The sequence below is a fragment of the Molothrus ater genome, chromosome 17 (assembly GCF_012460135.2).
Source record: "Molothrus ater isolate BHLD 08-10-18 breed brown headed cowbird chromosome 17, BPBGC_Mater_1.1, whole genome shotgun sequence".
Lineage (NCBI taxonomy): Eukaryota > Metazoa > Chordata > Aves > Passeriformes > Icteridae > Molothrus > Molothrus ater.
The window spans coordinates 10863138-10879051 of record NC_050494.2 but is presented as its reverse complement, the minus strand read 5'-3'; the positions used below and the strand labels follow the sequence as shown (position 1 = coordinate 10879051).

General features: G+C 42.9%; 1 protein-coding gene across 1 annotated transcript in view; it reads left to right on the top strand.

The window, feature by feature from the left end:
- CDH4 (cadherin 4) overlaps window positions 1-15914 on the top strand; it is a 418520-nt gene that overhangs the window by 232646 nt on the left and 169960 nt on the right. Inside the window, exon 3 of the mRNA XM_036395496.2 lies at window positions 15558-15781. Coding sequence (XP_036251389.1) covers window positions 15558-15781 — 224 coding nt within the window. The remainder of the gene's footprint in view (window positions 1-15557; window positions 15782-15914) is intronic.

The following is a 15914-nucleotide window of genomic DNA, read 5'->3' as shown; positions in this document are numbered from 1 at the left end:
CACTGCCAAAAATCAGCAGTGCCACACGAGGATGAGGTGTGGGGATGAGCAGCAGAGCCATCCCTCACTGATTCCTCCTGCACCAGCTGAGCAGAGCTGAGCAGGATATTGGTCCTTTGCTCCTTAAGCATCCAGAAATAACAGGGTAGGGAGGGAATATAATATCCCCCTCCACAGGGGCGTTGTGTGGCACAGGTACCCAAATGGCTGCCTAAGCATGGTGTTTTAAACAAGACAGGCTGTAATTTTCACTCTGAAGCTGCTGCTTGGGTGGATCTTGCCCAGGTGCCTGCACTGCTCCCCTGTGCCTTTCCCTCTCACAGCTCCAGTCCCTGAGGTGCTGGAGGAGAGTCGTGGTTTCCAAGCCAGGGGAGCTGCAGGTGGGTGCCAGGCAGGTGTCCTGGGCACAGAGGGACCATGTCAGCCCTGTGCCCATCCCAGCCTCCCTCCCTGGGCACTGCTGGAGGCTCCTGGGCACTGCCAGGACCTCATCCTCGCCATATGGGATCAATGTCTGCGTGTTCTGGGAGGTGCATCCACAGGAGAGTCCTGCAGGGACAAAGGACTTGCCTGGGGCAGGCAGGTTCAAGGAAAAGATTTGCTGGTTCTTGTTTGATCTTTCATAGACATTCAGGAAAATGTTAAAGTGACAGGTAAAGGTCAGGATTGGTGTGGCTGGTTGGGATTCAGTGGAGCTCAATGTCTGTCCCCTCTTCCATGTAATGACCTGTTGTGAGATGGGTTGAGAGTGGCTGGTAAAGTTTTGATTTTATTTTATTTTTTATGGAGTAGAAATGTTGTTGTATTGGAGCTGCAGAGGATTCCTTGTGAGTAGTTTCTCTTTTCTTTGCTGGCTTTTCTTGTTAGTTTTCTATTTGCCCAATGGTCTGGGTGAGCTATTCATGCTTTTTACTTTAAAGGTCAGAAATGCCATTAAAACTGTATGAATTATGGACTGAATAATACTTTTTTTTGTTTCTTACTTCAACTTTTTGTAAGTTTTCTGTTGAAAAAAAGGTAGTAGATGGTTAATTTTAGCAGACATTTGGGGGGTTTGAAGCTTTGGTTTTGATTAATTCAGGTATAGCACCAGTTCGTAGACATGAAATTGCTACTTGATGTACCATTTATTGCCACTGCCCATATAGAACAAGAGGGAAATTTAGGACAATTTTGTATTTCCAGGACAGTTTCAGGAAACCTTTGCCAGTCTCCATGATATAATCTGTTAGGAGGTCAATTCACTGGTAATATTGTAGACATTAAAGGCAAAAAAGAGGAAAAATCTCCCTTGTAGGCTGAGTCAATAATATGAGCCATCCCTATAAATGAGTATTTTAATTGGTTTATTGGAGTTTTATTCATGCAAGTAAATTTTGTAGAATATCCTGTTTTTTTATGTAAAGGGAATCTTTTTTTGTTCTTTGGATGGCTGCTGGTCATTTTTTTCTTCCTTATCACATTGTAGAAAAGTAATGTGATTACTGAACAACTTGAATTAATTGGAAAAAACTGAGATAAACAAGTGCCCATTCTCCCTCATCTTTGCATATTAGCTTAATTTGAGACCTGATCCACAATGAATAATTAAACAGTAAAAATTAAAACTTGTGGTCATAGCACTGCAGCACAAATGAGTGCATACTTGTTCTGTGCCAAGACTTATTTTAGTATTTAGAATAAACCTGAGGGTGTAATTTCATCACATTCCTAACAAAGTGTTTACACTGAGCTAGACAGTGGTAGCTGACAGTCCTCACTGGGGCCTGCTCTGGAAAAAACTGCAAATGTGTGAGTGCAAAGTGTTGAAGTGCTGCTCCCTGTGTTGGTAACAGGACACAAGAGCCGGGGCTGTGTCTTTGTGGGGCTGGTGCCCTTCACATCTGCACAGGGATTTTCAAAACCACCTCATTCTGGTCCCACTGCCCTGAGCACAGACACCTCCCAGCTTGCTCAAAAAACCCCATCCAGCCCAACCCTGATATCTGTGTAGCTCATAAAAGGAAGAGGGGGCTGAGGTTTGGTAGGATTTCCTTTGATACCATTCATCACATTTGTCTAACCTTTCAAAGATACCAACCAGTCGATCTTTCTTTTTCAACCCATCAATCAGTAAATAAAAAATGAAATTACAGCCCTCACAACTGACTTTTATCTCTTCAAATGGCCTGACTTTTTTGTTTTCAGCTGCAGGCTCTCACAGTTGAGCTGGTGTGAAGGGGGAGCAGACGGCCCGATGACGGGCAGCTCTGAGATCACTTCCATGGAATTTGGGATTTTTTTTATCATGTTTGCCCCTAGCAGTCGCCTCTGAATGATAAGTAGTGGATGTCAGTGTGGATTTGGAAGAAGGGAAGGTATCTGTTTACATGCAAAACTTTTTAATTAAAAAACAGATACAGAGCCAAGATATTTCTTGCATTCCTGTTGCTCTACCTGGAGGGTTGGTTGGTCTGCAGATGGTTCAGAGCACGAGCTGTGCTCTGTGCTGACACTGGGGGAGGGAAGACACAGCTATTGGCCCTTTTTGCCTTCCAGTTTCAGCAGTTCAGACATCTGGGGCAATTTCTCATCATATTCCCAAACCTTCTCTGCCATGAGTAGGAGAGGGTTCTGCCTGAATGGGCCTGAGCTGCCCAGTGGGTGTGTTGGGCTGGCAGAGATGAGATCTGCTGGTCCTCCTGGAGGGTCTGTGCAAGACCACTAAACATTTTCAGAAGCCTCAGTCATTCAATAGAAACATCAGGACATTTCCAGAAATAGTTTCCAGTGTTTCTGTAAGTTGGGGAGAAAAGCTGGTTGGGTTTGTCACATCCTTTTTTTTTTGTTTTTATTTTTTACAGAATTAATTTTGATGGGTAAGGTGGAGGCAGAGAAATTTGAAGTCTGCAAGTGGTATTTATTTATTTATTGATTGATTGATTGATTGATTGCACTCTGTTGTGGTGGTAGTTGTTCAACCGCAGAAATTAAAAAGTCATTTCTGAATCAGCTTAATCCCAGAAAGATCAAGACTATTATGAGAAAAAAAAATCCCAAAACAACACAAAATTTAGCCCAAAAAAGTCTGAGTATGGTGGCGTTGAACAGTTGCATTCCTGACTGTGACCCAGGGGAGGAAGAGTATTTTATTCTTCAGGTATGGATCTGTGCCATCTGCTGAGGAAGTGCCACCCCATGGAGGTGCTTTAAAATGGGGACACCTGGCCACTGGAACTGGCTCCACACCCCCAGAGAGCCCCTGGGGGCAGTGAAGGGGTGCTGTAATGAGGGATTTTTACCTGTCACCACACTGGTTTGCATTAAGAGCAGCAGTCAGTTTTATGCTCTTCTTTTCTCTAGGAGTTTATTGTTATAAAAAGAAACTTTTTAATCTTATACTGTTCATGAAATCAGGTGCAGGCTTGCCTGCTAATCAGTGGTTTCAGTGGTGCTTTTACTTCATCTAAAAATTCATTATAGGGATTACTTTAATAAAGGCCATATGCATATTTTAAGTGTGGTTTTGTACTATTTTTAGAAAGAGCTTTCAGTTTGTAGTTAATAGTGTAGAAAAATGTCTAGGTGGATAAAACAAACACAAATATAATAGTTACAAGATCTACTCATAATTAAAACCCAAGGGGAGTGAAGACAAGCAATAAATCAGTGTTTGTATGAACCAGATGTTGTCTATTTTGGGCAGTGGTGGAACTCCACGTGGCTCTCAGAGGTGAGGCTGAGGCTTTGTGGACAGTAAAATGTGCTTTTCTAGCAGAAGCTGTTAGCCTTTGTGTCTTGTGCCAGAACTGAGACACTTCTGTCACTTGCTGCTCTCCAGCCTAAAGGTGAGCTTAGTTCACCTGTCTGCAGCTGGATAGTTTATGGAGCTTGGATGTTTTAGAAGGTTTAAAATGGAGAAAGAGAGAGTTTTTAAGAGGGAATCCATGCAGGTAGCAGGATGCTGCTGAAGGATCACATCCTGCAGCAAAGCAGCATGTGTGTTGTAAGCATTTTGCAAAACTAAATATGTTTTAAAAGCAAAATGGAAAAAAAAAGTCTGATCTATCCAGGCTGATGCTATCTGCTCTCAGGAGCAATTTGATCATAACCCTCTTTATATCCGTCCCTTCTGTGGCTGAAGTTCCCTGCCTTAAAATGAATTTGTTCTGAGGCAACTCACTGGGGGAATCTGAACTGGTCTTTGCTATCAGTGACACGTGTTTAATGACATTTTACTGCTTGCCTTTTGCCTTACCCAGCTCATCTGAGGAATCCTACTGCTAATTGTTGTGTTATTATTGTTATTATTGTTATTTTTGTTGTTATTTGCTGCCCCTGCAGCCCTGTGGGGAGAGGTGGCACTGGCACTGCTGGGGCTGGAACTGGGCTCGTTCTGGGAGCATGGGAGACTCATCCCTCCCACATCAGCTCCCAAATCACCTTTCTCTCTCCAAATCTGAGCAACGCAAGGCCAGGTGAGCTCAGCCTGACCACCGGCTCCGCACGAGGGCTGCTGCCCATAGGTGGCAAAATGCAAATTTCATTGCGGCAAGACAATATTTTCCTTTTGGATTCTGGGTTTTGTGTGCTTTTGGAAAGCATTTGGCAGCCACAGCAAGTATGTTTACAAAAAGAGCAGAACTGGTAAAGTTCAGGTTCGTGTTTGGATTCAGCCCCAGCAAACTGAAGCTGAAGCTGTGCCAGACGTTTGAAGCTGCCAGACGACAGTTCATCTCAAACAGAAAGCTGAAGAGGGGGAAAGAAATTTGTCAAATGTATTCCATGTGGAATTTCAGGCAATTTAATTTGATTCACTACACTCTGAAATGTCTTGGACTTCCCTATTGTTTCTTTACTTTAACACTAAATTTGATACCTTCTGGGATCTTCAGTGCTTTGTGCTGCATTTGTCACGTTCTCTAATTTACTGGCTTCAGTCTCTCTCGGTTTTAATTGAAGGGACTGAACCCTGCAAAAGTGCTCCATGAAATTTAAGGTTGCTAGTTTAATCTAGAAGTTGTTCTTCAGGGGGACAACTTTTCTTTTGGACACCACTGTAAGGAAGAAGGGCCAGAGAGGATGAATATAAAAAAGAGGAAAGGGAAAGTTTCAGTAAACCTCATCCCTGTGACTCCGTCGGTGGCAGCAGCAGCAGCCAAGCTCTGTGGCTGTGGGGATGCTGTGGTCAGGACATGTTCCAGGGGGGCTGCAGAGGCCAGGAGGTTCTGCTTGGGTCAGTGATGACCACCACCAGCCTGCCTGGGTCTGTGTTTTATTGTGGTTTTGCTTTTCCAGTTAATTTGCTGCTCTGTGGATGAATTTCCTGTGGAGTCAGTGTACACTGGAGCCCAGCTCCAGGGCAGGATCCTCTGGCTCTCTGCAGCCTGGCAGCTCTGACACTGGCCAGTGTTTGTTACCCCCACAAGGGCAGTTTGGGCATCAAGGCCACTTGCTCTCCTCCTGCTCCCTCTAATCAACTGCCAGACTCAGAACCCAGAGCCTCCATCTGTAAATAAAACTCACTGAATTTGTCCAAATGTCAAAGCTCTTGAGCCCACCAGGAACCAAACAGTGTTTTATTCTACATAATAAAATTTTTCTTGAAACCTGCAGACTTGTGTAGGTTATAGCTGAAGGTAAAGGACTGCTGCTGCTTTTTGTGCAGGCAGAAGAGCAGAGGTGCACAGCAGCTACAAGTTAAATATAGCTACCCTGCCTTGACTCTTTCAGGTAACAAAGTCTTCCATTTCTAATATTCTTGCCTGAAACATCTATTCCTTTACTGCATTGGGTTGTGACTCCCTGGATCAGCATGTGTTCACACTTGAGCCAGGCTGAGGAAGATGAGAACACTCAACCCCCAAGTTGTCAGTGTTTACACACAAGTCAAGTCCATAAGGAGTTCAGTGTCTTTACTGGTGTGTCTGATTTTTTTTCCCCCTGACATGTGCAGCCTCTGTTTCTAGGTGCTGAGAGTTTGTTTGTTTGAAGAGTGTGAGCAGGGAGAAGCCTGAGGCTGTCTGACACAGCTGCAGTTGGAGCATCTCTTTCAACTTCTTTTCCTAGGCTGAAAATGGCCTCTGTTCACTTTGGTTTTTTCCTCACTAAAAATCTTCCTGCAGCTCCCAATGTCTTCCTAATACACTTCTGGCAAGGTGAAAAGACATCTGTGACAGGGAGCAAAACTCCCCAAGGGCAGCAGGTTGCTGGCAGTGGGGCAGGTGGGGCTGGCAGGGGTGGCTGTGCAGGAGCTGTGTGTCCATCCCACTTCCCACCAGTGCTCCCAGTGCTGGGATGTTCCTGTACCAGCAGGGCTGGGCTCTCTGCTGGGCCCAGGAGGGCTCCAAGCCTCGCATGGGGTTGTCTCCAGCACAGTCCCAGCCTCCCTATAGTTCCTTCCAGGGATGCTCCTGCCCACAGGAGTGATGGGCAAGCAAGCAGCTGTTACAGCCTAGAGATTGCCCTACCATTACACAGACTCCACCCTTTGTAATTATCTCACCAAGCTTCCATAAAACTCGCAGTTCTTCCTCAAGAAATGCATAGTGGTGTTTAAAGTCTTTTCCCACATAGGTAGTTTGACAAACATGAGAGTGTTGTGGAGATCATTAGTGCTAAGAGAAAAACCTCCAAATAAAGCGCCCTGGGATTTATGTGCTCTGTGCTGGTAATAATAATTAGAACATATCCTACTGCAGGTAACTCCCACAACTTGCACTTTGCTCTGAAGCTGGGAAACTCATTGATTAATCCATGGGGTCAATCAGTCCATCTTGTTTGGAGAGTTAATCTCTGGTGTGCACCAGGACCAAGAGTGAATCAGGTTTATTTACTGCTGCTTAATCAGAGAACCCAAACTCTCCTGTAGAGTGGTGAGAGGTTTGTTTCTACTTAGCCTTTAATTGCAAAATGATCTCATTAGTGCCATGAATCTCAGTACCATCCTACAGACGTGTGGAATTTAAAGAGCAAAGAACAAAAATGGTTGCCTGCAAAAAACTCAGCATCTGCCACAAAGTGTTGTGCAGTTGGTATTGGCAGGATTAGCCACACCAGGCTTCTCTTTATTAGCCTTTTAATCTGGAGCTGGACCATCAGCTGCACATCCCAGTGGCTTTCTGTCTACATTGCTGCTAAAAACAGGGCAGGACTGTCATGCTGAAACTGCTAGGAAAGGTTTTTATCCAAAGATAAAGATGCTGAGAACAGCATGGAAACCAACAGCAGAGTCACTGTGGTGTTTACCAAAGAAAAGGGCAATCCTCCAAGTTATCCCAGCAAAGAACTTCAAACCTTGTGAGTGTCCTTACCTCTTTCATCAGGCCCTGGCTCATGTGTTAATTAACCATTCCTGAGATGCCCCAGTAACGGAGAGAGAGTGGATCTCAAATGGGCAGTGAAATCCCAAATAAAGCAATCCTTGCCAAAGCAGGTGCTGGAAACCCAGAGGTGAGGTTGCATATTCACAGCAAAGCCCTGAGGATGAAAATGTGGAAAGCAGTGAAAAAGGTGTTTAACATGAGCACCAATAGATGCAGGTTCATGTTTCTGTGCTGAAGAAAATGCTTGAATGTGAGTCCACATCCTGCAAATCCAATTCAAACTCGCTGCCCTTTGAAATCTGGGTAGTATCTCTGTGCCTTTTTGGCAGGAATCTGCTGGATAAAATGTAGAAAATCGGGGATGAAAAGACTCCTCTTAATGCTAAATACCAGAAAGAGAATAGAAGGGAATATTCCCTTTACTAATACTTGTTTCTAATCAGATAAAAATAAGTGACAGTGTAGGAAGAATCCCTCTACTAACTGCCAGAACATGTCGATTTATCAAATTTTTCTACCATTGCTCTTTTTTAGAGCTCAGCTCGGAGCTGACAGTGTATGTTTTACAGTGCAGCAAGGTAGATTGATTGATCCTAAATAGAAAAGCCTTTGGGGTCTCGAGCTGATGTTTTAGCTTCAGAAAAAAAACTGAGTAAAGCATGTTAATGTAGAGAAAGGAGCCTGGCTTAATTGGACCAACTCCTGTCTTGCTGAAAATTAATGGCTGGCTGGCTGTTGCCAGAGTGATTCATCTTTTCTATCATGTTCTATAGTCCTTCTCTCCAGGGGTCTGTACTCCCCTCCAATTCCAAACCAAAAGTGAAATATACTTCTTCATTTTTTTCTTCCTTAAAAACATGTATTTTAGTTGAATTGGCTTCCGGTAAATGAAAAATAGCACAGGTGGGAATATGAAGGAGGCAATCTGTGTCTGGGATTTAGATTTTTGTTTTGTTTGAATGGGATTTAGATTTTTTTTTTAATGTACCCTTAACTCCTCATTGCTACTGGCTGACTGCACACATGACAGAGTGACTTTTTAAAGGATCCCGATTTGTCTGTTGAATTGTATTGTTCCTTTTCTTTTTCTCTAGCCATGGAAACAGAAATTCTCTGTAAGCAAGAGCTGATAAAAGTGAATATAAAGCTGGAAAAGGTGTTGAAAGCATTTAGGTGGCTCTGGAAATGAAAAGATTACTTTTCCATGTAGTTCCATCAAGCCCACAGAAGTATTTTTTATATATTTTTTTTTAAATTACTTGTGGCATGAAAAAGCCTTGCCATTTTCCCCATAAAACCTACAGTCCTGGCTTTGTGGAAGCAAAACAGCTGCAGGTGACAGTGAGGCAGTCAGGAATTCAGTGGTGTGTGCCTAAAACCCACATCAGATCGTGGAGGGGGTTGAGCTTTGCAACTTAAAGAGGGCAAATTCAAAATGTGCTTTTAAACATAAAATGCTTCTGCGTCCCTTTTGAAATCTATCTGAGTTTCTGCTGGAGGCAGATTGCTGCTCCTTTGCTGATTCCAAGGTGTCACCAGTTGAGTGGCACGTGGAGTCATTTCCAACAAGCATGTAATAGGTTGGGAATGTCATGAATGTTGTATTATTGCATAGTCTGAATAGGAGGATTCCCTGTAAGTGAAGATTACAAGAAGATAAATAAGGAAAGATTTTGTTTAACATAATTACATATGGTAAATTGTTATGGTAATTTACTATTATTCCAGTAAGGCAAATATTAGCAGTCATAGCTCAGAGATCATAAATAATGCACTGGAAAATTGGATGTAATGTTTCACATTGACCTGAGATTTGAGAAATGGGTAGAACTGCAGCAGATTTCTGTGCAATTAATTGCAAGAAAATAACATTAAGAACATGCTAAATCATGCTAAATGTTTTCAGCAGATGATAGACTGTGGGATAGTTCATTAATTTTCCAAACTCATTCATTATATTTGTTTTTTACTCCAAGAACACTTAATGAATAATCAATGCTTTGTGAAGCTGAGGGTGTGAGAATGCACATTTTTATATACATTCATATACCAACCAAGATCCATCCATTTATTTCCTAGAGTTTTTTTGCATCAAAGCATTTTTTAAACTGTATACTCTTAAACTCAATCACTAGGGATGTGTTTATTAGTCTTTGAAGCAGCTGTTTGAATTGCTGTTTTTACCTTTTACCAGAAGAGTTTGGTTCTCCCACAGTGCTATAAATATTAAATAAAGACACTAAGATTTTATTAGTGTGATATCCTTTATGGGGACATGGTGGAAAATGTAACCTATAAAATTAGTAATGAGAAGATAAAAATTACACATTGTCTCCATCAGGTTTTACAGCCGTCATTTTTTTTCCTATTTATGTGTTGTTTTTCTTCTAGAGAAGGAGAAGGGCTCTGAGCATTTAATGAACTGCAGGAAGCAAATCTGGCTGTGTATGGTATGATAGTGAGGGATTTACTGTAAGCAGGGGTGGGATAGACACAGGAGTCCAAGCTTAGACGTAGCACTGTGTGTAAGTGTGATGGCTCAAGTCAGTTTTAATTTCCACAAAACACTGAAACACCATCTCTGAGTTGTTGCAGAGTGGTTAAAATGCCTGTGGTACCTGGATACATCCATCCTTTTAATACAGAGAAACAAAATAGGACAAGATGAGACAAGAGGGAACAGCCTCAAGTTGCACCAGGGGAGGGTTAGGTTAGATATGAGAAAAAATTTCTTCATTGAAAGGGTTGTCAAGCAGTAGAGCAGGAGCCCAGGGAAGTGATGGAAGCATGGGAGTGCTCAAAGGACATGTAGATGTGGCACCTGGGGACATGGTTTAGGGGTGGACCTGGCAGGGGTGGGTTAAGGGCTGGACTCTGTGGTCTTAGAGGTCTCTTCCAACCTTCGTGACTCTCTAATTCTATTAAAATCCTCTTGCCTCCATTTCAGCATTTGCCTTTTGTAGACAAGATATTTCAGTCACAGAATAATTCCACTGTGTATTTACACGTACTCATGGGACTCCATTTCACACAACAATTGCAATAATTTGTGTGACATCCCTTAAGTTTTTCACCCTGCACTAATTTGGAAATGCCCAATAGTTTGTAGGGAGAAGCATCTGCTCTTTGCTTTTTGAGAGTCCATTTTTCTAATTTTTCCGTCTTTTCTTTTGTGTCTGGGTGGTGGAGGCAGTTTCCTGGCAGTTTGAATTCCAAGACTCACATCCCAGCTTTGCTCCAGGTTTCCAGCATGGCCATGGGGAATTCACTCAGCTGCAGTTGGCTCCCACTGCTGTAAAACACTTTTCTCACAGACTCACAGAGGGATTGCACGAACGTAAAGAAGGATGCCTCGAAAATGTGGCCTTGTAAAATTTTATGCTGCTTACTTACTTTGCCCAATAAATGCAGCTTCCCAACAAGGCACAGCACGCTCTGCTTCACATTAGCACTTAATGGAGAAATCACTTTGTGAGCCCGTGCATTTTTGTGGTTAGCCAAATGGTTTCAGTTCTTAGGCAACAGGAGCCTCTCCACATAGGGCATGTTTGGCATTTTTTAATTTCTGGTGTGGTGACACGCAGGGAATGCTGGCCAGGGCTGAACCCCCTGAAGAAGCCAGAGGAGATGGATGAGTGCAGACATTTGGGAGCGTCAGGCCAGAAGTGCCAGGGCAGGAATTCAAGTGATTTGTTCATGATCACACAGGAGGGACATTTCCGTGCATGGTGAGGACTCTGCAGGTTACCCAGACATCTGAAAATCCCAAAGGTTGCAGTTAAGCCATCCTCACCTTAATGATGTTCACAGAAGGGGCGAGGGGGGGATTTGGCAGCTCAGATTTATCACAGCGCACCGGGTGCAAGGGAGCTGGTCAAGAGACACAACTTGAAAAGCAGATGGATCCTGCTGGAAATAGTGCTGTGTGTTTGCTGCTTTAAAGTTCATCAGGCAAGAAACATCTTTTGCAGAGATAATCCTCAAAACCACAGTGAAAAACAGAGTCCTGAAGGGACCCATATCCTGAACTGTGGGATGATGTCCTGCCAGGGGGTTTATCCTAATAAACGGGTATTATCCCTCCTGCTCTTCCAGCCCTGTGCTGCTTGCCAGAGGGGGCACTTTTTAATGGACTAGGAGAAGTCAAAGGAAAATCCAGAAGGATAAGGCTAAAAGCGAATTCTTTGGTTTATACCATTTATAGTCCTATTAAATTCAGTATTTCTCTCAGACATTTGGGGGGCAAGAAGTTCAGTGTATTCGTACATCTTTCAAGATCCTGGCTTGATCATTTGACTCTGTCCAGCCAGCTTAACAAGCTAAATAATAAAAGGGAACAATGCAAAACTTGTTGAATTTTTTTTTCACCCTGTGTCTTTTTTGAAGTAAAATACCATTTTTTTTTCTCAGATGCCCAGCAGTTTGCTGCAGACTCCTGCAGCTTCTCTGCCCATCACTCAGTACCTGTTTCAGCTTATCAAACTGTTGTACTTCCCCCTTTCATAGAGAAGCAATTAAAAATGATGAGGGTAAAGGGTTAAACCTAAAAGCTTGCTAATGAGGGTGCCTTCTTGGTTTTCCTTTCATCAGGTATTAGATGTTGTTTTCAGCATAAGCTTTCGATAAGCTTCACTGAACATTTTTCCAGTGTATTTTTTAAAAAGTTGGGTTTTTTTTTACCATCCTGTAAAAATGATAGATGTGTGACTCTGCTGTTTATCCAAAATCCTAATTACTGATGCTGGAGCTTTTGAATGTTAAATTTGTGCAGTGTTCTTCAGTCTTCAGACTGGTCAAAGAAAGATTGATTTGTGTCCACAGAGAGTTTTAAGACTAGTAAACACAGCCAATGGTTGTTTATTTATTTTTTCCATTATTTGAAAGTCAAAAGTTGCATCAACTGCAAATTACATACACGTAGAGACTTCTAAGGGAGAAAAAGGAGGGGAAAAAAGCAAAAGTTGTCTGCCATTGAATGAAATTTTAATTTCTGTCTCCACAAGAGCAAAGAGTAGGGGTAACAGGTAGAATTTGAAATTATGGATGAGATTTCCTTTCCTTGAGCTATGCTATTTATTATAGAACAATAGCTTGATTTTTTTTTTTTTCCCTAAGCCTGTACACATATATTTGGGAAAAGTATTTTATATATATAAATATATATAAATGAGGTTTATAGATTTTGTGGATGTGTGTGTGTATACATATACATGTATATGTGTGTATATATATGTATGTGTGTATGTATATATATATATATATGTGCGTGTGTGTATGTGAGTATATATATGTGTGTATATATATATATATATATATGTATATGTGTATATATAGATATAAACCAGTGCAGCTCAGCATCAGCAGCCTTGTAACATCCCAAGGACTCATTTTCAAAGGGCAGCAAAGAGGATGATTCAGGATTTCTAATCACAGAATCATTTGGGTTAGAAAACACCTCCAAGACCATTGAGTCCAACTGTTCACCCAGCAGTGCCAAGCCCAGCACTGAGCTTTGCCCTTCCCTGTGAGGGAACTGGGAGCAGCTCAGCTCTGCTGCATTCCCAGTGTGTTTGCAGTGTGTGAGCAGCTCCTGTGCCTGCCAGAGCCAAGCAGGGCCATCCCTGTGGGGCTGGAATCTCCTGCAGAGCTGCCCAGGTGAGCCAGGGCCATTGCTGCTGTGCAGAGTGACTGAAAACTCCGCAACCCTTGTGTCCTTGAAGCCTTTTCTGCAGTTCCTAAAGGCTCTTAGGAGGGGAGCTGGCTGTGCTAATCCCATGCTGAGCATTCACCTACCTGTGCCACCTGAGAGGAGCAATGTGGGGCAGAGAAGGTGCTTGTTAAAAAAAAAAAGAAAAAAGAATCAGACGATTTCTCTCAGGGTTTTCTCCGTCTCTAGTCAAGTTTGTTTTAAACTAATGGAAGTAATTAGCAAGTCACAGAGGGACTTTGTCTACGAGGTAGCCATTTTTAGATAATGGAGCATAAAAGTCGACACAGTGACATATGACACCAGAGCAGCATCTTGGAGCCACGAGCTGGGTTTTAAGCAGATGTTTAAGTACTTTGAATACTGAAATCACTACATACACATATAGAAAGGTTGGTTGTTTTGTTTTTTTTCTCTCAGACTACTGTAGGGCTTTCTTTTAATCTCAATAAAATCAAAGTAAGCTCTGAAATGTTTTTTAATGTGCAGTCATTATCGCTCCTTTCTCTCTTCTTTAAATGCCTTTCAGTGAGTGATACTTGGGTACTTGGGGAGTAGGGATGGAACTTGAGTTTTATGTGACCATTACACAGCAGAGGGGTGCAGCAATACAGCAGCTGATGTGCCCGGTTCCTGACAGTGACCATGGTGTTGAGCTGAAAATAAATAACATTTAGAAGTGAAGATGCACTTGATATGTTCACACATATTTATTGCAGCTGTGAATGCAGGGGAGATTTGCAGAAATTCCAGAGAGATGAAGGTGATCTCCCAGCAGGGTGGTCCCAGAGGTCCAGGGAATCTCCCCTCACAGGTCTCTGAGATTGTCCCAGTTCTTGTAGGTCCCAGCAAGTCCTGTGTGTGCTTACCCTCATCCAGAGCTTTCAGGTAGTTTTTATGTACTAGATAACTTTATCCATCTTATTTTTTATAAATCAATGCGTGACATTCGCTGTTTGTGCCCAGCAGTTGCTGCAGCATTTGGTAACACTTCCCACCACACACATAAAAATGTACCAGTGTGGTCTAAATAAATACACAGCACAGAAAGCCTGTGTAGATGTACAGTTAGAACACAATCACAGCACCCCAGTTACTGAGGGGTGCAGTTTGGTGAAGGAGGGGAACAATTTTCCCCTCCTCTACCACAGTCTGCTCCTCATTTCTCCCTACTTTGATGTGCGTGGGCGCTTTGACAGCCAGGTGGGTTGAGCCATTTCCTGGGTGCTTTTTTCTTTAACCTGCGCCATGGTTGGGTTGTTGTTGTTTTGTTGGTTTTTTTTTAATTTAAATCCAAATTAGTCCTTGATTCAGCTCGGAGCAGGGCTGCAGAGCTGTGGTTGGTACAGGGGGTAGGGGACAGCTGGGGCACAGCTGTCCCAGAGGCTCCTCTCCCCTGGAGTGCCCTGCATCCCTGCATCCCATCACCACAGCCAGCCTGGGTCCATCCATCTGACCCAGCCCCTCTTCTGCAGGAGTTCAGTGTCTGCTGAAGCCCACCAGAGCTGGCCCAGCAGGTTCTCCTCCTCTCCAGGCAGGCTGGAGCATCTCAGCATGAGAACCTGTCTAGCAATCCGAGCTGTGCATCCCCTCTCACTCTCTTGAGATGTTTTTATGGGTACAGTCTGTTTTCCTTCACCACGTGTGTGTTCCGGCCCATGGATTACTGAGATGGCAGAAGGTGTTTGCTTTCCTGTGTTATTAGCTGCAGGTTCAATTTCTATCCGATTTGTCAATTCTGTCATATAACAGGGTTGAGGTTTTTTCCTGGTCTAATGTATGTGACATGTTTCATAATGCCAATAAAAATAGTTCTCAAACTAGACTGTGAAAGACTTTGACCAAAAAAAAAGGCGAAAATAGAAATATCAGCGACTGGGGAGCTTTGATCTAACAAAGTAGGCTTTCAAATGACACGTTATGGTTTATGAAGCACAGTTTTACAGTTCCTTTTTGCAGTAGCTGTAACATGTGAGGGGTTGGCCAAGGTGGGAATGCAGCTCAGGACGGGGGGTCCAGTTCCAGCAGCAGATGCATGCTCCAGAATGGTTTCAACTTTTATTTCTGTGTTAAATTTTTTTTTGTTGTTTTTATATTTCTGATAATGGAATTGTTATGGGCTTTTGAATTTCAGTTAAGATGTGCAAATAGCCTATCTGGTAAGTAGGTTATTGAAGGGTTAGGGAAATGGAGAACATTTCCTGAAAAAAAATACCCACAGCGTGGGTAATAGACTCCAGTTGAATTTAAAAGATAATGGCGACAAGGGAGAAATCCACTTGTACAAATGGGGAACAGCTGTGTTTGAGATCTAATGAAACTGTATCAAATACTTTAAAAATGGCTTACAACTTCTTCCCTGGGGAACAGAGATAAAGCACAAGAGCACTCCTGAAAGGTCGAAGAAACAGTTAAATCATTTCCTTGATGGTTATTAGAGATATAGAAGACATCAGTGAAAATTAAATGTCTGAAACTTGTATTTGATTGCTTTCCTTATCACGCCAATCTCACACATTTCTCCCATCTCTTCCTCTCTGTTCTAGTAAAATTTAATAACTGTGCTGGTAACAAGGGCGTGCGGTACGAAACCAACAGCCTGGACTTCAAGGTGAGGGCGGACGGGACCCTGTACGCCGCCCACCACCTGCAGGTGCCCTCCAAGCAGCTGATCCTGGTGGTGACCGCCTGGGACCCCCAGACCCTGGGCAGATGGGAGGCCATGGTCAGGTTTCTGGTGGCAGACAAGTCCCAGCACAATGGACACAAGGTAAGGGTTTTTTTCAAAGCTCTTTTTCCCGCTTCGTTCTTCCGTTGCCCCAAAGTGTTTTGTGTTGACTGGTCTGTGCTTCTTAAGGAAGTGTCCAGGTAGGAGATACCATAAGCAGCATCAATTCCTACCA